The following is a 26228-nucleotide window of genomic DNA, read 5'->3' as shown; positions in this document are numbered from 1 at the left end:
AATAGTCACTTTATAAACCGTCTAAGCCATGTCTGTGCCCTTGTTAACTAATCTGCTAATCGGTTAAACACAACTTCCGTGAGGCACAGCATTCTGTATACGTAAAGCACCTCTGTGTTCATCCCTCCAGCCCACTGAACTCAGAGTTCGGGCCATGTAATTAGGTTTGTTGAAAGGCAAGATTTTGCTGAAAATGCAATGTGTCCAGCAGAACTTAGAAGCACTATCACCCTCCACACTCTGAGTCACAAAGCCCTAAATCACAGGTTCCTTCCAGCCAATATCGACTCTGCCTGTAAGCCCTGAGCCAGACTAAGCAGCCGGCACCAGGGATCTCTCTCTGCTCTGTGTCCGTTCCCTCCTCGACCACTGTTAGGCCAATTCCTGCTACGTGTGTCCCCTCTTCTTTTATCCAAAGCAAAGCTGCTTTCAGGAAATGACCTGAGACCCATTCAAATAAGGTAATGAAAGGAGGACAACCTCAGATTACTCTTTCCAGAGGATTTTTTTCTTCACTTTAACAAGGATCAAAGTCTTAAGCTTAAAAAATCCCTGTCTTCTATTAACTAGAGATGCTGAGTTATTTTCTCGGACTGTAGGGCTTTCCCAGAGCTTGTGGGCTCACATGAGGGATGGCTTCACTCACAGGGGCTACATGCAGCTTGCAGAGTCCCAGGCACAACAGCGGCTGCTCCGGGCTGTATGGCTAAGGCATCCAGAGCACCACCCCATCCTGGAGCCAGACATGTGGGCCACGCAGTGGGAATTCCCATGTCATCTGGAGCGTCTACGTTATAGATCTGTGTCTTCTGCCAAGAATGTTCCTTTGAATGCAAAGGCTTCATCTGACGGATGACCCCTTACACACAACATGGATTTCTCCAATGCCTGCCTTTGGGACAACCTTTATCTCCAATCTTCATCCCGATCACAATAATGACACTATTAACCACGGTAATCAACGTCGACTGTGTCAGAGTTCTAGGACAAAAGTCTTCATATGTGCATTTTCTCCCTATGAGGTTAGAGTACTTCTTACTAGAGAATTAACTGCTGCCTGGGTCCTGGTGCCATGGTGGTCAGAACAGGGGGCCAGGAATGACTCAAGGACCCTTTCACAAAAGTCCTTCTATTGTGCCTCGAGTGGAGACCAATTCTAAGAAGGGATATATGCAGTCTTAAGCACTCTTTCAACAACTTTTAATAAAGAACAATTTAGCATGAGAATAACAGCTCACACTGAACATTTCCTATTGGACTTGAACCCGGGGCCATCCCGCCAGAGCCGACACTCTGAAGCACGTCACTCTCCTGTAGGAGAGCTGCCAGTGGGGCCTGGTTTGGGGGGTTAGAGTCTAGCTTAGCTTCCTTCATCAAAAAGTCTTTGAAATTAGCCTGGACAGTAGCTGGGATGGAGGTGACACAGAAGGAACAAAGGCTGAGGGAAGAGCTCATTAATGGAAGAGAACAGGTGGAAGGCTTGCAGCCATGGGGCAGTTTCAGACCCCGAAGCTCCTGGCTGGTCTCTGAATTGGGAGTGCTGATGGGGATCTCTAGACCTTGGTCTCCTGGGAATGAGACTCCTGGAAATTTGCTCAGGAGCCTGACACATATGTGGAGGACTATGTACACACTCAACAAGGACAACGGGGCCACAGAGCAGAATGGCTCTGCCTTCGTGCCCTGACATCGCATCAACGGGGAACCACCAAATAGGGTACCCAGAGCCCCTCAGCCGCACTGATGGGATGAAACAGTGACACACGCCCACAGACTTGTACCCGGCAATGCAACGTTCTCACCCCAGACCCACACCTTTCCCACAGGCACAGCCACACACGCACACCCGTGCAGGTGAGACACAGCCCTGCTACGGCACACGCGCTCCGGGGCCCCCACCTGTCGTCACAGTAGGTGAACTTCATGTCCATGCTGTGGCGGCTCAGGAAGGTCTTGCTGTCCAGGGGGATGTCCATGTGGGATGGGTGCTGGATGGGTTCGCACATGATGATGAGGCAGGAGAGCAGGGGCTCCTTGAAGCTGCACAGACTACTGTGAGGGGGGCAGCTGTTGTAGACCTTCACCTGGCCGGTGCAGTGCAAGACCTGGAGACCAGCCACGGGGGGATCAGCTGCGGGGCCAGCGGCACACACGGGGGTCGGGGTGGGGGACTCCAGCCCAGGCCTGCTGTCGTCCTACCTTCCAGGTGGCTGACTTGAGGTTGACGGTCCGGCCTCTGTTGGTGACGGTGCACTTCATCCTCATGAAGAAGTCCCGCTCTGTGGACATGTCTTTGCCTTTCTTCCCAAAACCAGAGCCTGGATGGGGGCGAGCAGAGGGACCCGGATGACTTTTAGTTTCATGCTTATATTCAGAAGAGGGGCCCTGATGCAGTTTTTCTGGGCAATGTATTGTGCGTGCTTCCCGAGGATCTGCTCCCTTAGCACCTGTGGCCTGCCATGAACGCTCAGTACCATATTGGCCCACGGACTAACGTTGTCTCATCTCCGGCTAGTCTCTCCACCTGGAGTAGAAGCTCCTGAAGGCTGTTCCACTGTTTTGTTTCCCACTGCACCTAGTACATAGTCAGTGCTCACTTCAGGGTTGCGAGGCAAGGGGTGACCAGTAGCCATGATCTTGGCATGCCTCTCCTGGGTCAGGCCCATGTCCCCTAGAAGGAATTCCAAAGGACGGTCTGGGCGAGACCCAGTCTCCTCAAAGGGATAAACCTCTCAGATTAGAAATGTCCCTCAGACACCCCCGTTTTTTCCTCATCCCTGGCCCTCAGTAATTTGATCCCTCCAGGGCCCTATTTTCAACCTGCAGTAGCTGCATTCAGGATACCAAGCCATCAGCTTTCTCCCTAAAGCGACATGTGTCAGGACTGGTCCAAGCCTCCTGGGTTTAGTGAGCAAGTTCACTTTGAAGATTAACTCAACACGGATCATATCCTTTCTCAGCCAGAATTAAATAAATCACCACGACAAACACCACAGCCTCCTTTCTGATAGTCTTCAGATGCCTGCCCACTCAGAACTTTTCCCACTTTCCACAGAACAGTGATGAATGTGGTGAGTGCCAGCTGAGTCCCCGTTGTCAGTGCCTAAATTCTGCCTCCACCACCACCACCTCTCGGACCTTCCTGGGTGCACTCCTGCTTCCCCGCCCAGCATCACAGAACAATCCAGAGCCTTTTTTTCCCCAAATAGTCACAGCCCTCCATAAACCTCTAGAGGGCCATGATATATCGGACTGATGTATCCTCAAAGGGCTGTATCAAATGAATTTTGGCATCTCTGAATCTATCTTAAACTTCCCTAGGAGCTGTTTAGCCCATGAAATAAGAGAACAAAAGTGAATCTCTTTTTTTTTTTTTTTAAGAGAGAACATTCCTTCAACACGATTATAAAATCATCTCTCCCAAAACTTAATGATGGTCCCTACAATTTTCATTTTCATCAGTGGGGTCTACATATCATGAGATATTCTTCTATCCTGGGGCCTGGATCCACTAGTAGGACCAGTTCAGGTGCTGTTGATAAGTGGACTGGAGGGACTCATTTGTGGCTGTGGCATAGGTTACTATTGTGGCCTCCTAACTTTGCTAACCTCTAGATTTTCCCCATTCTGCCATTTAATTAATCTTTCTAAACATAGCTCCAATAAGATTACCCCACCCCTGCTCAAAAACTTTCAAAAGCTCCCCTCTGATTACAGGATAAAGTTCGAGGCCCTCTACCTGGCCTTCAAAGCCTTCCACAATCTGCCTCATGGCCTTATCTCCTTCTCGGTGTTCACACTAACCCTTTGCTTCCAGATTGTGAGTCCACGCAGGCCGGCACCTTCAATGAGGATTTGCTGATTCATACAGTTTGATCCCAAGTCCTTGACACATGGACCAAGCGACCTAAAGTTCTACTCAGATAAATAGAGTAGAATCATGCTATGAATCATGGTACTTGTGAGCAGAAGGTCCCACCTAGACTTTGCCTGGTCCAATGCCATCAGTCTGAAAAAGCAGAGGCTCTGAGGAACAGAGCAATGGAGTGGCCTGGCTCAGGTCTCATGGTCAGACTGAGACTAGGGCAGTGGCTGAGCTCCGACTGAGAACCTAAGGGCTGAAGAGTTTCTGGAGTCCAGAACAAGAGACTTTTCCATTTTCCCAGGCTCCCAACACCTGCCTTAGAAAGAGATTCAGAAAGTCTGGTAGCCCCTTCCTCAGAGAAGCAGACAAGATCTTTCAGCAGCACAGATAAGGCACTAAACGGCCTGTGGAGTGCTCTCCAGCCTGTGCACTCTAGGAGCCAGGTGGCCCGAGGCCCTCAGGTGGGAGAGCGTAGGGGCTGGGTGAGAACTTTAGCAGGGAGGGGGTTATAATTCCACACTTTGCGGGCTCCGACTGTAGCAAGGGTGAAGGTGGGCCTGTGAAGCACCTGTTTCTGCAGTGTGTGCAGGAACAGAAGCCCAACCCTGCAGGCTTGGTGCCACTGCCTCTGTCATTCAGGCTGGCCAAGCACACACCCCATGGCCGTGACAGGTAAGAGATGTTACAGGGGATGGACAGCCATGGGCACAATCTGCCCAGGACAGTGATGGAATCTCTGATTCAGAAGGGACCTGGAAAGTCACTGAGCCCTGTTTCCGCTCAAAGCTTCTTCTTGAAGCTTCTCAAGTCTTCTTCTCAAGTCTTCTTCTTGACAATATCTTCATTTGTGCCTGTGCCTGGATGTCCCCAGCTCTGACCGTCCTTGCAAAGTGATTTCAGCTTATGTGGGCCCTTCCATCCACTGGTATGTGCTGGATACCCCCCATAGGTAGGGATACAATATATGAGAGCTTTTCAATCTCTTCTCCATCAAAAACTACCTGTTGTGCGTCTTATCACCCGGGGACCAGATTCATTCCTTATCTAGTCTTCAAAGTTGGCCCCCATGAGCCATGCCTCCTGATATCCATGGCCTTGTGTACTCACCTCCCACCCTGAGCAGGGGCTGGCTTATAACTCCCTCTAATAACAGAATGGGGCAGGGTGATGCAGTGCCAGTTTCAGGGCTAAGCCTTCGGAAACTCTGGCAGCTTCCGCTTTTGTACTTTGGGAGCCCTGAGCTGCTGTGTCAGAAGTCTGGAGAGGGAGGGGCTCTGAGACTCCACAGAGTGAGAGAGAGGTCCAGCACTGCCAGCAGCCCAGCAGAATCCCAGCCTCAGCTATTGGTCACAAGGTCCCAGACGTGTGGGGGAGCCATCCTGGTCATTCCACTTAGTCCAGCCCCCAGACAACAGTAGCCCAGCTGATGTCATGTGGAGCAAAAGAACTAGTCACAGAACCCACAGAATATGACAGGTAATAAAATGATCGTTTAAGCCACAATGCACTGTGTGGTTTGTTACACAACAGGTAAAAGCAATAGGTTCCACGAACATCTGCGCACAGACGAGTGTACTGGTTTGGGTGGCCCCATTCGGCAGAGGCACTGGCCTCACAGGTGGTCAAACCTGCTGGAGACAATGTCTTAACCTAAAAGACTGCCTTACTAGCATGGCATCAGGTGCCATGAAGGGCCGGCCAGACACAGTTCTGAGTACCATGTCCCACCCGTGCCCTCCATCTCATGCTGGATATTTTAGGGATGCCAGTTTTTTTCTGGATAATGACCATGATCTATCAGCCCTACATTCGTAGACAGAGGGAATACAGATCCCCTCCCATGTGATGTAAGAAGGAATGAAACACAGAGTGAAGAATACTTTACCATTTTTGAGACTCAGGTTCTCACGAATCTCCTCGTGGTCACAGGGATGAGTGAAGTCAAAGATACTGTGTCCTGTTAGCTCCACCTGTTTCAAAAACAAGGTTGGGCTTCATTACTCCTAATGCTGAAGAAGAGGTCTCCAAGAGACATTTGAGCCACCTTCCAGGTCAGGAGACAGAGAGTAGGCTGAATTGGGTCTTCCCATATTCCAGTCTGGCTTCCCACAGACACGTGGACATAATACATAAAAGACTGCCATTGATGACAGAGAATTGATTCACAGGGTTGGTCTGTTAATCTAGTCAGTAGAACTGTCCATCAGCAATGTCAAACTCAACACCAGGGCCTGGGAGTGTGCTCCTGAGGCTTGTAGCCTGAGATCAGAGAGAGTGGGGGAGGGCACAGGCAGGGAGAAGTCAGGATGGATGTGACCAGAACCTTCCACTCATTTCTACCCCCAAATGCAAACATCTTCCCTTTTTGAAAGAGCCAGAGGAGGGTGTCACCTGTGTGAGTCCCATGAACTTGCTGATGTTTTCCGATAGAAAGATCATGTCGCCATCTTGGGTCACCACGGCAATGAAACCCTCCAACGCTTTCAGGTACAAGTTGTCCATCTGTTGGTTAGCCTCAGTTTCAGACTCATTTTCAGAGCAAACTGGAAAGAGAGGGTGGGGGGGGGGGGTTGGGTGGCTTACACGAATGTGGTCCTAAAACAGATATGACTGGCACAAACGAACACCAGCCCGGGATGGCTCAAAGGCATTAGGTGGACTTTTCTGGAACTCACACTGTCAACCATCTAAGTGTCACCACATGCCTAAAAAGTGGGTATTTGATAAGCACTACACAGAGGACACCCTGATGGGGCTCTGCAGGAGTGTGGCTGTAGTGGCAGCATACTTGAAGGACCAGGGGTAACGGTGGCAGCAGGCATCATAGATATGATGGCAGTCACAGTGGTACTAGAAACCGTAACCTTCACCGCTAACGCACACTGAGCAATGACTATATGTATTAGGTACTGCACTGAATATACTGTCTTATCTTTACAACGCCTGTGACGTAGGTACTATTCTTTGTCTCACCTTACAGACGAGGCTTAGAGAGATGTAGTCAGTCATTTGCCCTAGGTTATAAGGACTGTGGTTAGTGGGCTCAGGCAGCTGAATTCAACAGCTACACTTCTAACAATTTATAGGCCTTGGAGTCAAATAAATGCAGGTTCCATTCCTCCCATTAGGCTATGACTTTGGCTAACACCTTCTCTGAATATCAGTCTCCTCATCAGCCAAATGGAAAGAATAATTTCCATCTTTTGAGTAGCAAGGATTAAATGAGTGTCTACAATGCCTAAAACACCACCTATCATTGTGATTTCCCCCCTCTTCTGCTCCCTCTAGGATAATGCCGCTCCCCCCAAATTGCTCAAAGCCTAGATAGGGGACGTGTAGCACACGATGGTACAAATCTAAGTAAGAATGCAGGAGCAACAGAACTGGGTGACCAAAGACGAATATAGACAGTAAGTGCTCAAGGGTTCAGGGGAAGAGGGGGTCACTTTGTGGTGGTCAGAGACAACTGTTCCAAAAAAGGGCATTTGAGGCAGCTCATAAAAAACAGGGATTCACTCTGTTAGGTGAAAGAACTTTCTGGGCCCGGTCGAGGTGGGCAGATACTGGGCAAACATGGAGGTGGTACGGCCTGGAGCAAGCTCCCACCCGGGGACCGAGGAGACACTGCTGAGGGGAGCCCAGCATCCTGGAGCGGTGGCATCGCAGAGCACTGCTCTAGGGGGAATCACCTGGCAATGGTACTCTGAATGGTTTGGAGACAGACTGTGAAGACCAGAGGTGCAGAGATCACACGAGGAGGCCACGAATCAGGTTGCAGAAGTAGTCACTAGGGGCAACCCGGGGAAGAGCCCACCCCACGGAAGAGCCCACCCCACAACCACCACTCTGAGTAGCGCCAGCTTTTCAAGTGCACCCCTGCCGCCTGCGGAACAGCAGATGAGATATAGGCTCAGCTCTTGTCCCAAACAAAGCTCTCAGGCCCTGGGCCCTTGGCTGTTGTCCTCGGACCAAGGACTTTCTTTTGGCCCTGCTTCTCCTACCTCATCATTGAACTCCAAACATACATGTACTTACAAAAATTTGTATTCATCCAGTACAAACGTTAGGCCACGTAGACCTCCTTTAACTTAACAGAACAAGGGGGTTAGAGAGTGATTTGTCCCTTATAAAAAGTGAATACTCACTTAACTAAAAGGAGTCTTCCAACACGAGGCTGTTCTGGGGAATGTGAAATGCAGTTAGATTTATGGCCCACTTGGCAAGGAACGCATGGATACTGTGACATGAGGTCCAAGGCCCTCTCCATGAGGGCACTGGATTTATTTAGTTTTCTTTTCCCTGGAGTCCCTAAATTTAAGCTCTGGGCTATATGCTGTCATTCCTCAAGAACAAATCCAAATTAGGAGATGTTTCTACCAAGGGGCTTCGGTGGCACCCCTGGGGACCAGCCACCTTCAGGACATGGGACCAGCACACGTGCCCGAGGCACCAAGAGAGCAGGCAGTCCAGGGACAGGCTAGCAGCCTTTGAAGCTAAGGGCTGGGCTGCAGACAGTAGTAGCCTGGTGGCTTCCCTTCTGTTTTGCGAAAATGGTGAAAACAACGAGAGAAATTCTTTCCCCTTCACACCCTAGCCAGCCTCTGGGAGGGGAGACCATCTGGGGACAGCCTGGTGCCACACACATACCCACACTCGATCCCTGCGTTGGGTTTCTGCCCACCAACTAGTCAGCTGAACTAATGATAATGAGCCAAAGTTCTAGGTATGGATGCCGTTACTGCTAATGTTGCGGTTCCAGTCAACAGCCATATTTAACCTGGGGCTTTAGGAGAGATGGTGATAGAACTCAGTACTTTCAAAGTTGAGCGTGCACCAGAGTCCCCTGCAGGGCTTGCTAAAGCCAAGGATTCGGGGGCCCAGACTACTACATAACTCAAAGCAAAAATGTGAGACCTCTCGTTGAAAACTTAAGCCATGTCCAGGGCCCCTCTCAATGTGCCTTGGGGGACCACACAGGGCACACACTCATGAAGCCGGCCTTGGATGGTCCTTTCCCCAGGGTTCCTGATTCAGTAGGGCTCAGGTGGGGCTGAGAATATGCTTTTGTCACAAGTTCCCAGGTAATGTAGACTTGCTGGACCTACGGCTACAGGTTGAGAATCACTGCCTTAACTCAAGGTCCTACGAGTGACCCTTAGTGCTGGGAAAATCAAACTGTTTTGGCAGGTGGTGACCTATTTTGGGGATGGGTGAGGAGAGGTTTCCAGCACCATTAAATCACACCAGATAGGTGACTACCCTCTCCAGACAGCAAAGGCCAGCTCTGTGATTCCTGGCCTATTGAGACAATTTTTTTCTCCTCAATTTCTTTGATCTCAGTGGCAACACTGACATCAAAATCTGGTGTAATCCCAAGACAGCTCTATTTGGGTTAGCTAGGCCCAGAGGAAATAGTTCTGCTTAAAATTTCCTGTTTTTAACAGTTCCAACCTAGCCAAACTGGTTTCTATCCATGCCTAGTACACTTGCTTCCAGGAGGTGGTGAATTGGCTATAGCAGCTGGCCAGCGGCCTCTGGGAGGAAGGCAAAGGGGCACTCAGGGACCACGAATGGAAACAGAACACCTTGGGACTGAAGTCACAATGGCTGCAGGGCCAGGAAGCCAGCAGGCCGGCCCCGAGGGACCCCTGGGACAAGCTGGCCTCTTGCCTTTGTGGCACTATTTGCTCCAGCACCTGCTTTTCCTCCTAGGGGATTCTGAAGGAACCTGGCCAGCTCACTGTCAGCTTGGAGCTGAGGCTGAAAACTGCAGGGCTCGAGGCAGACCTTCACCCTACGGGCCAGGGGTACGCGTATATCACTCTCCGCTATCACATCCCTACTATGTGTCTGCCCTGTGCTAGGCACCAGGCAGGAAATCAGGACATCTGTAAAGAAGTGTCACTATGTACTCAATCCTGTCCTAGGGAGAATCAGGGATACTGAAAGGTGTAAGAGCAATCTTTTTTTTTTTTTTTTTTAATTTATTGAGAGAGACCGTGTGCACACATGCACATGAGTGAGTGGGGGAGGGGCAGAGAAAGAGGAGAGAGAGAATCCCAAGCAGGTTCCGTGCTGGCAGCCCAGAGCCCAACACGGGGCTCGATCCCACAAAGCATGAAATCATTCTGAGCTGAAATCAAGAGTCAGACACTTAACTGACTGAGCCACCCAGGTGCCCTTAAAAGCAATCTTTTTGCTGAGGGAATCTACAGATGGGTGGGGAGGACAAAGATAAACTACCATAAGGTTTCACGACGATCCAGAAGAAATCTTCAGTGCTAAATAAAGAGGAGCCCACCAGTAGATGCTCAAGAAGCCCCCAAAGGGGTCTTTAAGTTGCCTTGGGTTCGGTCTCAGTTACTCGCTTCCCAGGACCCTTCAGGGTCTGACCCCCAGAAGAGAGAGGAGGGTCATCAGAATCAGAGGCAATCTGCTGAGGCGACGCATGCTCAGCGTGGGGAGCACAACAAGATTCTTTAATGCTAAAAATAGCCCCAGTAAACAGGCTTTGATGACGACTCCCCACAGCCAGGATATGCGCGGGCTGAGGTTTCGGAGCACTTTTTCCGGAGCACCGCTCATTTCCTTCAGGCAGCACCACCCATGTGGGGCGGGACCCCATGGGCAGCAGGAGCTGGGCATCTGGGGTGAGCGGGCAGGGTGGCAGGGCAGACATTCCTGACCAGGTCTCTGAGACCAGACTGTTACAAGGTACTGTCAGTCAGGACGCATTTTTATTCCACCAGGGTCATCTTCCCTCTTTATTTCCTACCCTGAAAAGTTCCAGGACTGCTCTGACCATTCTTAAAACCATGCTGACGTGATCTTCCCGATTCACATGTGCTCGGCAGTCACCATTTAGTTATTATTACAGGGGCTTTCTTTTTCAATCCAATTCCTCCCCTCCAACTTTCCCAGGCCCATAGACCCACCACTGCCATCACCAGGTAGTGGGCCTGGGCTATCCTTACATCTTGGGCAGAAGGCACTGTGTTTTACCTGATCTTGCTGGCCTCCCAATGGGCCTTAAACATCCACCACGTGAGATTCGTTCCTTTGTTCTCTACATAGCTTATTATCCTATCTTACGTCTTTGTAGTACCCTTCGTAAGACGCACAGGGCCGGGGTCACCAAATACCTTTTTACCAGACTTTTTTGGTTTAAGTTAAGGGAGTGATCTGAACAAGGTCAGTATCTCTAGAAGAGATTGTGTATTAGCTGCTTTTAGCCATTTACATCTCAGCATGAATCAGCTTCTCAGCTCCTCTCCAAACAGGACAGACAAAAGGCTCGAAGTAGAAGGTGAGTGGGGCAAGACATGAATCAATCGATTCATTCATGCCAATGAATTGATAATAAACCTAACATTTCTCTTTTGAAACCTTGCTACATAATGACCTCTAGCAATCGTGTAAAATCAATTTGATTTCACCTCGTATGAGTGTGGGAAGCCAAAAGTCAATTTTACGGTGGAAAGCCAATTTTGCATATTTGCTGTTTGACGCCCCCCGAATGCAGGAGCAACCCTCATTTGGTCACGGTTTGCGGGGCTCATCTTGAAAGAGGATTTCAGACAATCAAGCGGTACTTCCACTGATGTTCCCGTCAGAGTGTGTTCTGTTCTCGGCCCAGCGTGGAAGCTAATATCATAAAGCTATTGTTTCAGTTTGTTTCCTGTGATATGGATCTCATTCGGCCGTCCCGACTCCCAGGCTGAATTTCTCAGCGCTGAGGTTTTCCTCTCCAACATTCCCACACAGAACAGCCTACTGTGAAAATCAAAGGGAAGCATGTTACTAAGTAAAGCAGAAACTTTTCTAAAGCAAAACCTGGTCTTTTTTAGCCTTTTGAACTCTGAGCTAGGCAACTGGCTATTTCCTATTTTAAAGTGAGCCAACACAAGTGCTCACCTTTGTTAAAAAGGCTTCAATAATGAATCTCTGGTTTGTTTTGACTTGGAAAACCCTGGCTGTTCGGCATTTTGATAGGCGTTGCTGGAAGGTGGGTATAAGAGGACAGTAAGAGTTTCTGCCGGGTCTCCGTCTATGCGATTTCTCCAGAAGCCTATACTTAGTCTAAATCCATTTGCTTCTTCGTAATGACTTTTATTTCTAAGCTGTAACTCGTGAAGAACCTCCTATGTGGCAGCAGAGAGGATAGGGCTTTTCTATCCACTTAGATCAATCCTCAGATAGCACTGCAAAAGAACTCCTGTCATCCCACTCGTAGAGATGAGAAAGGAAAGTTCAAAGGCAGTGAAGAGATTCTCACAAACTTGTAAAGAAGGCTCCAGGGTGGGTCTGTGTGCCCACAAGTCCCATTCTCCTTTTTACTGTATGGCATGTTTTGAAAAAGCAAAATGTGATTTAAAAAAAAAAATCCTGTCTCACATGCAATTCCTGAAGATGATTTCAACAACTGGTCTAAAGAATGTGCAGCTGAAGCCTGGAAGAGAAGGCAGAGAAAGGGGATGTTGAAAAGCCATCCACTGCCTCCTCCCCATCGTGGGTAATGCGTGTTTTATGAGAACTGCTCTGTCAAGGACAGCAGGACCCGACGGCCAAATGTAGACACTTCTTATCATTTTCCGTCATTTCTTTCCTCAGGATGGAGAGGACCAGAGCTGACGTGCTGAGGGCTCTGGTCCATCTGGGGCCAAGACCAGCCAGAGGGCAGGCAGTTTGTGTCCACAACTTGCAACAGCTCCTGAGCGGGATGTGTGCGGTCTCGCCGTGGTCCCGTCTCCCAGGGGGTGGCTGGCACACGGAGGCTCATGCCAGCACACAGGCAGGCAGATGTGCTCAGGGGACCCAGCCTCTGGTTCACAGCTTTCACCGAGCCAACCTCTGAACCACTGAGAAGAATGATTGTATGTGGGGGAGCATGGAAATCAAAGCTGTCTATCAGAAGAAAGAACAGAAACAACTCACTGAATGTGTGAGGGCCATCGCTGCACCCCCTGCTCAGGGCTGGCCCCCAGGTGCTTCTGCTCAACCTTGGTTCTCCCACCAAGGAAGAACCTGTCCCCCACACCTAGCCCTCATCAACATCTTTGCCTGACCAGGTTTGCACAATGCTCCTGCCCTCCCATGTCTGCCCTTCTCACAAAGACAGACTCCAAAGGACTCGCATAGCAGGTGCAGATTCACCAAGTGCTAAGCATGTGGCTCTGAGCAACCGTTTTTGTACCTCACTTCTTCTCATCATTCTACAAGTTCTATGACGTTCTACAAGTCCAAATTCAATCAGAGAGCTGTCCCAGGATGAATACAGTATTCCTTTCGGGGTCTCTGGTGGTGGTGGGACGGGGCTTGCGGTGGAAGGAAGCAATAATTTACCCAAAGAAATTAATGTCTAAGAGTAGGATTTCAAGGCTTCATAACAGGGAAGTTGAGGAGATGCTTCTGGGTGTGGAGGAAGCGTCTGTCTGGTCATTAAATCCTCCAGTGCAGACTCTTTGTGTGTGTAAAGATGATTCCAATGGTACCAGACACTGCCCTCACCTGTCCAGAAACAGAAGCCTCTTTAAAAAAAAGAGGTACACACGTGCCCTCTGATGGTGTCTCCCGGCCACTGTCCCCTCTCTCACTAGCATCTGTGACAAAACTGCCATCCCTTGGCATTGTTTCTTTGTAAGTATTTATAGAGCATGTCTTTGCCCTTGGTTCTCCCCCCCTCCTGTCTACTCTTTTCGGAGACTCTTTAGATTTGCAGGACAGGTTAGCCCTCCGACCCTTGGACCCACTGAGCTGTCATCCTATTTTCTGAAGGTCTTTCTTTCCCCATATCCTTCCTGTGCTTCAGGCCCAGAATAGCACATGCTGGTCTGGCCTCCCTGCCTCGCGCTGGATTCCCTCTGCTCTGGGTTTCCTTCCCAGAATAGCCACTTCATAACAGGATGGCAGAGTCAACCAGCTCCCAGGCACCAGGCTCACTCAGGAAAACTGAAAGCCAGCCACAAAAGAATCTTCCCCTGCCCGCCTCCCTGCCGCTCACCGGCTGGGACGCTGCCCACCCGTGGCGCCTCAGCCGCCGCGTGGGGAAAGGTGCTACCTGCTGCCCAGTTTCCTCACGAAACTGACAGACCGGATGGGACTGTCACATAGGATCTGAAACTGGAAAACTAATTCCCCAGGCCGCTTCTTTCTGGCCAGGGCTAACAGGAAAAGGTTTCTCTGAAGATTGTGAATTCGGAGGGGAAAAAAAAAAAGATTGTGAACTGGAGACTCACAGTGATAGCAGGGAGGGTGAGTGAGCTCTGGGGAGGCTGTTATCCACCCAGGACTCCATGCTGGGAATGAGTGTGGCTGGCTCAGGGGCCTCACACACACTTCACCTCCTCTCATTCCCACAGACACCCTGTGTGGTAGGCATTTTACAGGCGAGCAAACCAAGAGTGGAGACACCACACAATCGGTATGGTGTACGGGCTGGTAGGAGAGAAAAGACTGCACGGGCACACCAGCTGCCCTTCTGGAGAAGGTAGCTGGAAGATAAGCGCAGAAATGCTTCCTAAAGACGCGCTCTGGAGTGGAGTGTGGGTCTGATGGCCGGATGGCCGGGCACCTGGGAAGCTGGTGAAAGCCACTTCTGATGCCCCAGACCTTTCTCTCCTCCTCAGCTTCCGGGTGCCCATGTGCTTCCTTGGTCCTGTCCCTGCTCTTCACCCCATGGCGGTATTCACTGTAAAGGTCACTGCTGGACCAGGAGGTGTTCAACACCAAGAAAGGAAGCACCAGTGATGGTGTCTGTGTGGGCGGGGGTCCTGCAGAGGAAGACCTTCCCAGGAGCCTCCTGACCCCGGCACGACAGAGCCTGCTGCGTGTAAGCACACACTGGTAAGGACGCCAGCCGTACCAGCCTGGGGAGACTGCCAGCCTCACCTGAGGACAGGAGCTTGTGTGTGCGCAGGAAGCTGATGGCCAGCCGCATGATGGAGGCTTTGTCCAGGTGGGAGCTCACGCTGTGAGGCAGGGGCAGCTCGTGGGCCAGCTCGTAGAAGACCTCCGTCTCCTTGCTCCGTCGGCACCGGGCAGCATCCCGGGACTTCTCCTTCCTCCTCTCTGAGCTGCTCCTAAATTGAGAGAGAAGGGGTTAGATCCTGATATGTCACGGTCATCCTATCACGCCTCTGGTCAAGACATCCCCAGGGCCACAAACCATGGGGCAGCCAGACTCTTCCCCTGAACGGATGTGGGTCCATACCTGTCGTCCAAGCACACACAGCCTCAGCTGTACATTATCAGCTCTATTTTCGTGTGTGTGTGTTTGTGTATGTGTGTGTGCCTCTAACCGCCTCCCTCCTCTTGTGCACCTACAGTGTCCAGACTGGGGGCTTCACATGCAGGGGCTTGGAGCAAAGACTTGCCAATTAATCAACTGGCAATGACTGGAACTGGTCCCACATTATCTGGGGACTGAGGTGCGTGCCCGGGAATGGTGGGGGCAGAGTGAGGAAGCCGTGGCCACTGGCTCAGAGGGCTGTGTCAAAGGATCTGGAGAACAAGACGAAAAACCACTTCAAGGCCCTCTTTCTGGATAAAACGCACTTAGAAAAAATTAAGCCCGGGACTGGACCTTAGATCCCATTTTGTATCAAAGAGTGATTTCCTCAGTAAACATTGAAAATGCCATGAGAGCCCAAGAAGAAACAGTCGGCCAGACATCTGTCAGGCTGGTGTCCCAAAGTGCATGCCTGGCAAGGGTTAAAAAGGATTATGCACAAACACTCCTCCTCTCTCATCCTGCCAGCATAGGTTAGCAGCCTGTCTCACGCTCACTTTCCTCTTCTTTGCAGGACAGAAGGAAAGATGACACACAGTCAAACCTGCCTCTTTCAGGAAATCCTAAAGAAATCCTGTATCTTACAAAGCCTATGTTAGGTCCTAATGTGGGCAAGTTCAAAAGCCAGCCTGCCTGGGTTGAAATTCTAATTTCTCCATGTGCCAGCTCTGTACACTTAAATTATTTAAACCTCTCAGAGTCCTTTTTCTCATCTGCAAAATGGGACTAATAGAACTTATCCCACCAAGTTACTGTGAGGATTGGATATGATAATGTATGTGAAACCTTTACAACAGGTTTATCACAACTATAAGCAATCAACGTTAGCTTATATTAATAACAAATCTGAAAAAAAAAATCCTGAGAGTAAAAATGTTACACAAGAGTACAGTTCAACCTATTTTCATAGAAAGGTAGGTATTATACATAATACTTCTTATACATTACATAGGAAAAAATGTAGAAATATAACAAAAATAACTATTATTCTTTTTGTAAAAAAAACTTTTAATATTTATTTTTGAGAGAGAGAAAGAGAGAGACAGAATGTAAGCAGGGGAGGGGCAGAGAGACAGGGAGACACAGAATCCAAAGCAGGCTCCAGGCTCTAAGCTGTCAGCCCAGAGCCTAATGTGGGGCTCAAACTCCAAACTGTGTGATCATGACCTGAGCTGAAATTGGACGCTTAACCGACTGAGCCACCCAGGCGCCCCCCAAAATAACTATTATTCTTACAGTTATAACATATATAGTGCTTACTATATTCCAGGAGCGGTTTTAAGCACTCCTACATTAGCTTCTTGAATTCTCACAATTGTCCTTAAAAATAGTACTGCTGTTGTGTTTAATTTATAGATGAGGAAACACATCCAGAGAGGTGAAGTAATTCACCTGCAGTCCTTGGGCAGGTTAAGTGCAGAAGTGGCTTTGTGCCAGGCTTTTATCCATCAGTGAAGTTAGTGGAGGGATTATTATTTTTTAGTACTTATCTATATTTTCTTATGTTTCTATAAATAACCTGTACTGCTCATTTAGTAAACAAGTTTTTAAAAAACTTCTTCTATTTATATATTTTTTAAAGTGGTTTTTTTTTCTTTTTTTTTTAATGTTTGTTTTTGTGAGAGTGCGCCAGCAGGGCAGGGGCAGAGGGATGGATACAAAGAATCCAAAGTGGGCTCCACACTGACAGCAGCGAGCCCCAGGCGGGGCTCGAACTCACCAACTGAGGGATCATGCCCTGAGCCGAAGTCAGATGCTCGATCGACTGAGCCACCCAGGGGCCCCCCAAAATTCTTTCATTTTTAAATAAACTGCCCAATGTAGTTAATAGTTCTCAAGGCCTCATCCGACCAGCTCCACCTTGCTCCCTCTGTCCTCCCATCTGAGACTTGCAGAGCCAGCCACGGCTTCTCCTTCTGTTTGGTTTTGCAGACTATTATCTGGACAGAAGATTGGTATCTGGGGATTCACAGAATGTTGACGTGTCTCTCCAACCCCTCCAGATTTGGGGCGGAGGCACTTTTTGGCTTTATAAGATGCTTCATTTTTAAAAAACAGAGAATCCAGCTCCCTGGATGGATTAAGCATCACATACTCAGACTACGGGAAGAATGTCCAACAGCTGTTGATAGGCAGGGAGAAGCTTCAGAAAAAGTGTGAAATGGGTTAGTTATTTCCTGTCCCCTCTCCCTATTCTGTTTCCTTTACCAAACTCCTGTTTCCTCTGCTCCCCCTGCATCCATTCTCTGAGTCCTCACTCCATACCCTACCATCTGCACCCTCTCAGAACCAGCTTGCTCCTGTATAAGAGTTTTAACAGCACACTGTGTATGAGTCCCTTCCACTTATATTTTAGTCCTGACCTCTGACTGTGGAGCAAAAGCAGTTGTTCAAGGCTTGCCAACATTTCAACATAGGGAAGGAGATTGGGAGGGGACAGGACACTAAAACTGGACACATCACACCTGTCTGTCATGAGAGCAGGCAAGGGAGCGCTAGTGTCTTCAAGATGCTGGATTCCACTCTCTAGCACCAACCCGTGGCTCCCCAACAAAAGCATCATCAGCACATGATCAGTATTAAGGCTTCTAGAGAAGCAATCCTGGGCAGAACAGATTGCCAGCACTGGCTGTGACATTAATGCCAACATCTGCATGCACAAAGCTTCCCTTTGCTACTGCCCCTTTCTTAGAGTGCAATAGATAAGGCAGAGAGGAAGAGCCAGAGGTAAGGAAAAAAAAAAAAAAAAAGATAGGCTGGAGTCGATGCTCTGTCTGGCAATGGCATTCATGACTTGGGTCCTACCACGTTCCCTCAACCATGAAAATGTTTATTCACACCCCCTTTTGTGCCTCAAAACTGCACCAAGGACCTCACATATATGACCTTATTATAATTCTAATGACAATATGGTAGGTACTGTGGGCACAGTTTATACATGTGGAAACAAAGGCTCTGACATGATGTATAACTTGCCCAAGGTCACAAAGTAAATGCCTGCTTAAGCCCTTGGAAAGCATGAAGTCAGTTGAGCAGACACTTAGAAGTCCTAAGACACACTGATGCTCTGTGTCTAATTCTGTCTTTACAACCTGCATGTGAGATGGGCAAGACAGGCATAACTCTTGCCCCCATTTCACAGATCTGGAAACTGAGGCCCAACCAGGCTAAGTTACTTACCGAGGACAATCGAGCTAATCAGTGGCAGAACTAGGGCTAGAACCCATCTCTTCCTAGGCCAATACTCTGTCCACTGCTTAATGGCAGGAGATAGTGGCTCTAGCAAGAAATAAAGAAACCGCAATATCTTAACATTTAGAAAAAGAAAGACCGGAGAATCTCAGGCAGCCTCTTTTAAAAGTCATGAGCTACATGTTAGCTACCTTGTTCTTACAGTTGCACTCTGGGGCTAGTATAACTTTAGATTATCTAGTTAACCTTGACACAGCCCAGGGATATCTGTTTAATGCTGACTCTTAGAAGAACAAAAATGTGTAACGCTGCTCTCATTTAATTAGCAACACTGAAGAAGAAGCATAATTAATGATAAGTGTGAAGGTAAGACCTCCCTAATAGATGCATCCACAGCCTACTTCAATTTGCCACAGGTTGAGCCTCTTAGCAAATGGAAAAAGGGGCTGGAAGTTAGGAGGGCTGGTGTTTTTGTTTGTTTGTATTTGTTTTATTATTAATTTTTGTAAATGTTTATTTATTTTTGAGAGACAGAGATGGGCAGGGGGTGGGGGGTGCGCAGTGAGAGACAGAGACACAGAATTCAAAGCAGGCTCCAGACTCTGAGCTGTCAGCACAGAGCCTAACGCGGGGCTTGAACTCACAAACTGGGAGATCATGACCTGAGCCGAAGTTGGACACTTAACCGACTGAGCCACCCAGGTGCCCCAACTGGTGTTTTAATATACTGGCCACAAGACTATCTGATTCAGATGAAGAAATACATTCTCGGTGCCTTGATAGCCTCATCTGAAAAATGGGAGAGGTCTCATGTCTTATTTATTTGTCAGGATCAAAGGTGAGTGTACAAGGGCTGGAAGCGCTAGAAAGCTTCTCCACAAACGAAAACCATCATGACATCAGGCTAATCTGAGCGTCAGTCACAGAGTTTGGCCATAACAGCTGCTCTTCATCACCAAATCCACACTGTCCCAGGGCTGGAGGCATAACTGGGGGTCAAGCTGATCTTGACCAGTTCACGTTATGTTGCTGAACCTTCTTAGGGCAAGGAGGCTTCATGTACTAAAATACTTCGCATTTTGTTTTCTCTCCCTAGATAGGTGCTAGAATTACCTGCAATATGGACCAGCATTTTTTTTTTTTTGTTTTTAATGACAATTCTTGACATGGCATGTTAGAATTCTCTGCTTTCTCATCAAAAGATAGTTAAATAAGTTTTCCAAATCATCCGAAAAGACTCAAATTTATTTCTTACTCCAAATTGTTCTTTCTACGAAGTGCCCGCTCCTGTCTTTCTTGGTGGCCCTCCTGCAACCACAGGGTGGTCGTGCAGAGTATTTGGTGTCCAGAACGCACAACATAAACATGGCCCTGGTTAACTCTGTCCTCCTGCAGACCCAGAAGCATTTACTGAACTCCACGCTGGACCTCGTGAAACTGCAGAGTGGGTAAGGTGCTCATTCCTTGTTTGCACGGAGCATGCAGTCCACATGCAGTCTCGTTAGGAGCCAACAGCTTGAAACACCTCCGTTAACCACAGGCAGTAAACAATATAAGCGGTTAAGATAAGGAACCAGCTAGGATGAGCAAGTCACAGAAAACTACTCAGGGAGGCAGGACTTCAGCAGATCCTAGAAGGATACATAATACCATCCTTACATGGCTTGAGGGTCAGAAACTGCTTCTGCCCCCTCCCCCCCCCCCCATATATGTGCTATCTCATTTGATTCTCGCAACAACCCTGAGGGATAGGAACTATTATCCCCACTTAATAGATGAAGAAGCAGAGATTTAGAGAGATTAAGTAACTTGATAAAAGACATTGTCTCCAAGGGAGTTCTTCTGGGTCCAAGATCAAAGATTTCCCCACTGCCAGTGGGGAAACTGCTGTTTATTGCACAGCTTTGACATGCTGTGTTAGATACTTTCCCACAAAGTGGATGTCCACAGACACTGCAGGGAAAAGAGGTGGGTTAAAATTTGAAAAGGACACAGTGACATAAAGATTCTCTGTCCTTAAGTGAGTACCCACTCATTTGGGAAAAAGACCTGAAACCTCAGAAGGAGGATTAAGGGCGCTATCCGTGTTCCTATTGGGTGTGAGAAGAAGGCAGGAGTCAGTGTGGTGGCCCTTCGTGGGATGCAGCCTCCATCACTGTGGGGGTGGGGTGTGGAGGGGGGACTGCTGCCTCCATCACTATGGGGTGGAGTGTGGAGGGGGACTGCTGGAGGGGACCCGCTGGAGGCTTTGGGATGCAGCCTGCAGATACGTTTCTCTCCACGCTGCAGGGGAGGAACACGTATCTATCATTTTTTTTTTGACATGTTAATACCTACAAGTTTATACTTACTCTCCCCAAGGTGGAAACTCACATTCTGAAACATTTGATCCTGATCAAGGGAAGCAACCATGTAAGGACCAGGCAGCTAGTCAGAAAAGAAAACAAAACTGATGTAAAGCTTCAGTGGGTATATGCCACAACTCAGCCAGGAAAGACCTCTGTGTCCAGAGCTTTGCTCTCCAAAATGTCTCAACTTCTGGGTCATTGGTCCAAGCTTGGCTTAAGTCAATAATAGAACCATTATCAGCTCTTGGTCAAGACGATCCTGGTTGCTGACTTCCAGCTGAATACAGCCTGGTGTGGGGCCCCCAAGATATCCCCACATGGCACCAGTAAGGCTGGTTGCTTAATTAGCTATCTTCTTCTGACCTTCAGGACTCCGTGCCTAATGTCTGTGGGCCACCAGGGGACCAAAACACTATGCCTGTTACCCTATAAGCAGGATGGATTTCAGCAGGTAGAGAGAGAGACTTAAGTTAATTAAGCCAGCTTGCATCAGTCTATTGGTTGGTGGTGAAATTCTTTGTTTTAAAAATGTTTATTTTTGAGAGGAGGGGAAGGGGAGGAGGGAGGGAGGGAGGGAGGGAGGGAGAGAGAGAGAGAGAGAGAGAGAGAGAGAGAGAGAATCCCAAGCAGGCTCCACGCTGAGCATGGAGCGTGATGCAGGGCTCAGTCCCACAACGCCAGGATCACCATCTGAGCTTAAATCAAGAGTTGGACACTCAACCAACTGAGCCACTATGTGCCCCGTTGGCGGCAAAATTCTAAGCTGTGCCAATTTGCAGGAGGTTGTGAACAGACGAAGGTCAAATGCCATTGGGAGGGCTCTCGTGACCCTTCTGTAAGGCTGTGTGGCCGCTGCACAAGGGCTGCCCGAAAGGGACGAAGAACAACAGCTTCAGGTCCCAGAGATCAGGACGAACCCCACACCCAGGGGTCGATAGCTGCACGGATGAAATCAGAGCAGAGCCAAAGCAAGTACTTCTCAATCTTGGCTGCTCACTTGAGTCACCAGAGGAGCCTTAAAGACTGATGCCTGGGTCCCCTCCCCCAGAGTCTGACTTAATAGAACGTTTTAATGGTGTGGAGTCGGGGTATCAGGGATTTTAAAGCTTCCCGTGTGATTCTCATGTGTGCCCAGGCCTGGGAACCACTGTTGCAAAGCAGCCAGCTTAAAATAAAAAGGTTTGTGTTTTGGTTTTGGTTTTTGTGGAAGGAAAAGGAAATTGATATTTATTGCGCACGGGGGCAAGGTGCATTTCATGGACAATCTCATCTGATCCTTGGTTAAACTATGGGGCGATACTGGTCCTGGTTTTTGCAGAGCCGTGATTCTCAACTTTGGCCTCCAGCAGAATCACCCGGAGGGCTCACTAAACCACAAGCTTCTACACCTGCGATCACATGTCTTCAGAGGCGTGAAACCCACGTCTATTTCTGAAATTAACCACTGCTCTAAGTATTTGGGGTGGCCTTTTAGAATGAATTTCAGAGCCACAAAAGAAAAGCAGTTGTAACACTTCACAGAACATATTTCATTTTAAACCCTAAACAATATCATCCTGTTTGCCCGCCTCCTTTAGTCACCAGATTTGGCTGTGGATGGATGTTGGTTGTTTGAAAGAATGAAATGTGCCCTCAGAGATAAGGCCTTGCCACAATTGAAGTTACTCAAAAGAATAGTCTTTAGCTCTACAGACAATTCTAAAGGAGTGGCAAAAATGTGCAGAAGAGGGTGGTATTCTCACGGCCAATTTTCTGGTGTATTCGGATATTTGTCCAAAGGGAGCAGAAATTAGTATATGAATCTATAACAGAGGGGAGTAAAGGCATCAATGTTAATCAGTCAAAATAGAAGAAATTAAACTTGCAAACTCAGGAGGAACTGGGCATATCAGACAGACCTCCACAAGGGGGGGGGGCGGGGAACCACATTAATATAGCTTCACTATGCACACCTCTGGTGAGAGGCATGGGCTCTGCCCGAAAAGAGACCAAGCCTCACTGGGAGAGAAGACTAATACTATAGATTTGTATATCGAAAGTCCTAAAACAGGGAATACCAAGAAGAGGTGAGGGCTAGAGTGGCTAAAACAGGAGTGGATGCTCCCACTCATCTCTTCCCTGAAGGACAAATCCTGGAGAGTGTCTCATACCTCAGCCTCCCAACCTCCCCTCCACTGGGGCCGAGCCCCTGACTCCCTGACCCACGTTGATGGTCTGTGTCCCTGGAGAGCGGGCCTGGACTGCATTCAGAGCTGACAGTAATGTCTGGGGCCCACCCAACATGGCCCTCTAATGGTCAATTCTGCTTAGGGCCCGCTGGAGATGCTTATCTCGTGGGCTTCTGGGCTCCAGGCAGCCTGGGAGAAGAGCAGCAGACCCAATTACCAAGCAGCCCCATAGGTATAGCCCATGTAGGGCTCCAGATGACCCAGCGCCTTATATAATCTGAGGACGTGTGCAGTCCCCAGCCCAGCTGGGAAAAGTCAGGCAGGCAGAGGAGTACCAGTGGTGAACTGTTGCCGTCCTAGCTTCTCTGAGCCCAAGCCTTAGCGGGGTTTTCCTTATTCGACATATTATGAGCAACACCACTTTGTACCAATCACTACAGTTTGTAAAGCGCTTTATGAGCTAGTCTGTAAATCTCACCCAGTAGGATAGAAAGAGCAGATACCATTATCCCCATTTGAGAGATGAGGCAACTTGAAGTTCAGAAGGGTAGTATCAATGTGCGGAGCTGGAACAGGAGCCCTGAGCTCCGAGTTTTCCAAGGACACATGAACAGAGAGCCCCCTGCCAACCAGCACTAGACATGTCACACAACTGCAACAGACCTTCGTTATTCATTGCCATTCTATAACCTAGCTTATCTTAAATCATTTCCTTTTAAAAAAATGCTTTGGTGAAGATAAGGGTAATACACATTTAGTGTAGGCAACTTTAAAAGTACAGAAAGGTGGGGCGCCTGGGTGGCGCAGTCGGTTGAGCGTCCGACTTCAGCCAGGTCACGATCTCGCGGTCCGTGAGTTCGAGCCCCGCGTCGGGCTCTGGGCTGATGGCTCAGAGCCTGGAGCCTGTTTCCGATTCTGTGTCTCCCTCTCTCTCTGCCCCTCCCCCGTTCATGCTCTCTCTCTGTCCCAAAAATAAATAAACGTTGAAAAAAAAAATTTATAAAAAAAAATAAAATAAAAAAAAAAGTACAGAAAGGTATAAACAAAACAAATTGAGATTTTATTGGATTTATGGCTTCTTAATGGTTTATCACATTTTAAAGAATTCTTTAAAGATACTCATAACAGTCAGTCATATATTGTGTGGGTATATCACAATGCACTATGCTATTGTTGAGTTACGGTTTCTAATTTCTAGGTGTTATAAACACCACTAAGGTGACTGTGCATCAGGTGTTGCTTTCTAATTTATTTTTTATGATAAACAAGGACACATATCAGCTGGCTGTCAGCTCCCCACAGCTGCCTCGCAGTGACTCCCCTGTGCAAGTTGAGGACTGGACAACATTAGCATTTCCAGGGCCACGATGGCTGCTATTGAAGGCAGGGTCTCGGGACAGGTGCCGCAGAGGGAGGTATCAGGGGCAGGAAGGTAGGAAGCACACACCCTCTCAGCCACTTTCCCTGCCCAGTCTCATAGGCTTCCTTTCTCTCTCTTGCCATATCCATGTTAACACAAGTGAAGAGAGATGGCCAACTGAGTTGGAATTGGAGATCCCAGTTCTGTAAAGGCAGCCACTCTTGTTGGTCAGGAGGACCTCCTTCCCCATTGTATAAGTGTCTTTCCATCTACTCTGATCTCACCACAACCAATGTGTGGACAGAGAAGGCTCCGTGGCATCTGTACCCATGAGAAGGGGAGGAAAGCGAGTAGCCGCAGGGGCATCAGCCTGGCTCTCCATGGCGCTCTCTGGTCTCTGATGCCTGCTACTGCCTGACCCTACACTGTGCAGACTCTAGCCGAGGGACTAATCAACCTCAGTGACCTGAGATACTGTGGCTGCTGGTGCTACAGCATGAGATACTTGCTGTTGTAAAGGTCTCTCATCATACTGCCTCTGATTTAATCCTGAAACAATCCTATCAGGGAGGTATGGTGTCATCCCCATTTTACACAGAAAGAAATAGGTTGCAAGGATGTTAAGTGACATGCCCGGTATCACCCAGTGATGGAGCCAGCACTCAAACCTGTCATTAAAAAAAATTTTTTTTGTAAAGTTTACTTATTTTTGAGAGACAGAGCACAAGTGGGGGAGGGGCAGAGAGAGGAGGAGACACAGAATCCGAAGCAGGTTCCAGGCTCTGAGCTATCAGCACAGAGTCTGACGTGGGGCTCGAACTCACAAGCCATGAGATCATGACCTGAGCTGAAGTTGGATGCTTAACCGACTGAGCCACCCAGGCGCCCTTTAAACCTGTCATTTAATCATAAATCCTATTTCTCTTCATTGCATTGCCACCTTCTGGGAAATGCTCATAAGCAGATCCCTCTTGCAGGTTCAAATGGGTTAGCTGAGCTGGGTGTATTGGGGGTGAAGCCTTCCCTGTAAGGATACTTTATTAGATGAATTCTCGATCTGGGAAGGGATGTCCCCAAAAGAGACACCCTGGCCACCCTCTTGCCCTAGGTCAGCCCCTTTTAAGCCAGGCCCAGTGAGATACGTTTTCTCTGCTTGGAGATGTCTGTGTTAAAAAAAAAAAAAAAAAAAAAAAAAAAGTCCTTACTTTGCTAGCAGACTTTGCAGACACCACAGGTAAAGTGTTTCATTCTAATTTTTTCCTATTAAAAAACTTTTATTGATGTCTAATTGACCTAAGTTACATTTGTTTCAAGTACACAACAGAATGATTCACTATCTGCACACACTGCAAAGTGATCACCACAATACGTCTGGTCCCCACACTATTTTCCTCAGGGCCACTTCCCTAGGCTTGAGACTATCTGTCCGCACTCAAGGGTCTTTCTCTAAAGCTTCTATCTGCCAGCAGCCTTTCTTCCCCTGGGTCCCACGGGCTTCCAACCGCATGATCTGGTGGTTTGGCTCAAGCCATTCTGCATGTGCAGCCATCCTGATCCTATACCGCTGCGTGCAGCTAAGAAAACTGAAGAAATGACACAGCAGAAAGACAAAGGAAAAAGTGCCTGAGATGAGATGTGAACGGATTCCCACGCATGAAGCATGCACTTTCTCTGGAGGGAGTCGGGAACAGCTTACCGTCAGCGACCCCAGCCTCTACAGACCAGCTCCTGGCCTTCCCTGTCCCACATCCCGCCTGATACACATGCCCTTCATCCACCTGGCCTGCCTAAGTGACACCCATGTCTCGGGACCTCCCGCAGCCCATGTTCTCCGGGAAGGCCCCACCTCTGCAGACTTCTGCACATCCCGCATCAGAGATTCCGCACTGCATGATCCAGCCCTGGTATTTATTCTCTTCTTATATCACTTCTGTAGTCTTTGTCTCTCCCTCTAGACCACATATTCCCCAGGGAAAGGACCCATCACCTGTTCTTTTGGTGTCCTCTA

The 26228-nt window shown here is 48.6% G+C and overlaps 1 protein-coding gene across 1 annotated transcript in view; it reads right to left on the bottom strand.

The window, feature by feature from the left end:
• EPAS1 (endothelial PAS domain protein 1) overlaps positions 1–26228 on the bottom strand; it is an 84080-nt gene that overhangs the window by 21151 nt on the left and 36701 nt on the right. The window contains exons 2-6 of the mRNA XM_030310529.1: positions 14753–14943; positions 6257–6408; positions 5751–5835; positions 2200–2318; positions 1900–2105 (exon numbers count right to left, since the gene is read on the bottom strand). Coding sequence (XP_030166389.1) covers positions 1900–2105; positions 2200–2318; positions 5751–5835; positions 6257–6408; positions 14753–14943 — 753 coding nt within the window. The remainder of the gene's footprint in view (positions 1–1899; positions 2106–2199; positions 2319–5750; positions 5836–6256; positions 6409–14752; positions 14944–26228) is intronic.

This window comes from Lynx canadensis, chromosome A3 (assembly GCF_007474595.2).
Source record: "Lynx canadensis isolate LIC74 chromosome A3, mLynCan4.pri.v2, whole genome shotgun sequence".
Taxonomy (NCBI): Eukaryota; Metazoa; Chordata; class Mammalia; order Carnivora; family Felidae; genus Lynx; species Lynx canadensis.
The sequence above is the reverse complement of the archived record's forward strand: the minus strand, read 5'-3'. Positions and strand labels throughout refer to the sequence as shown.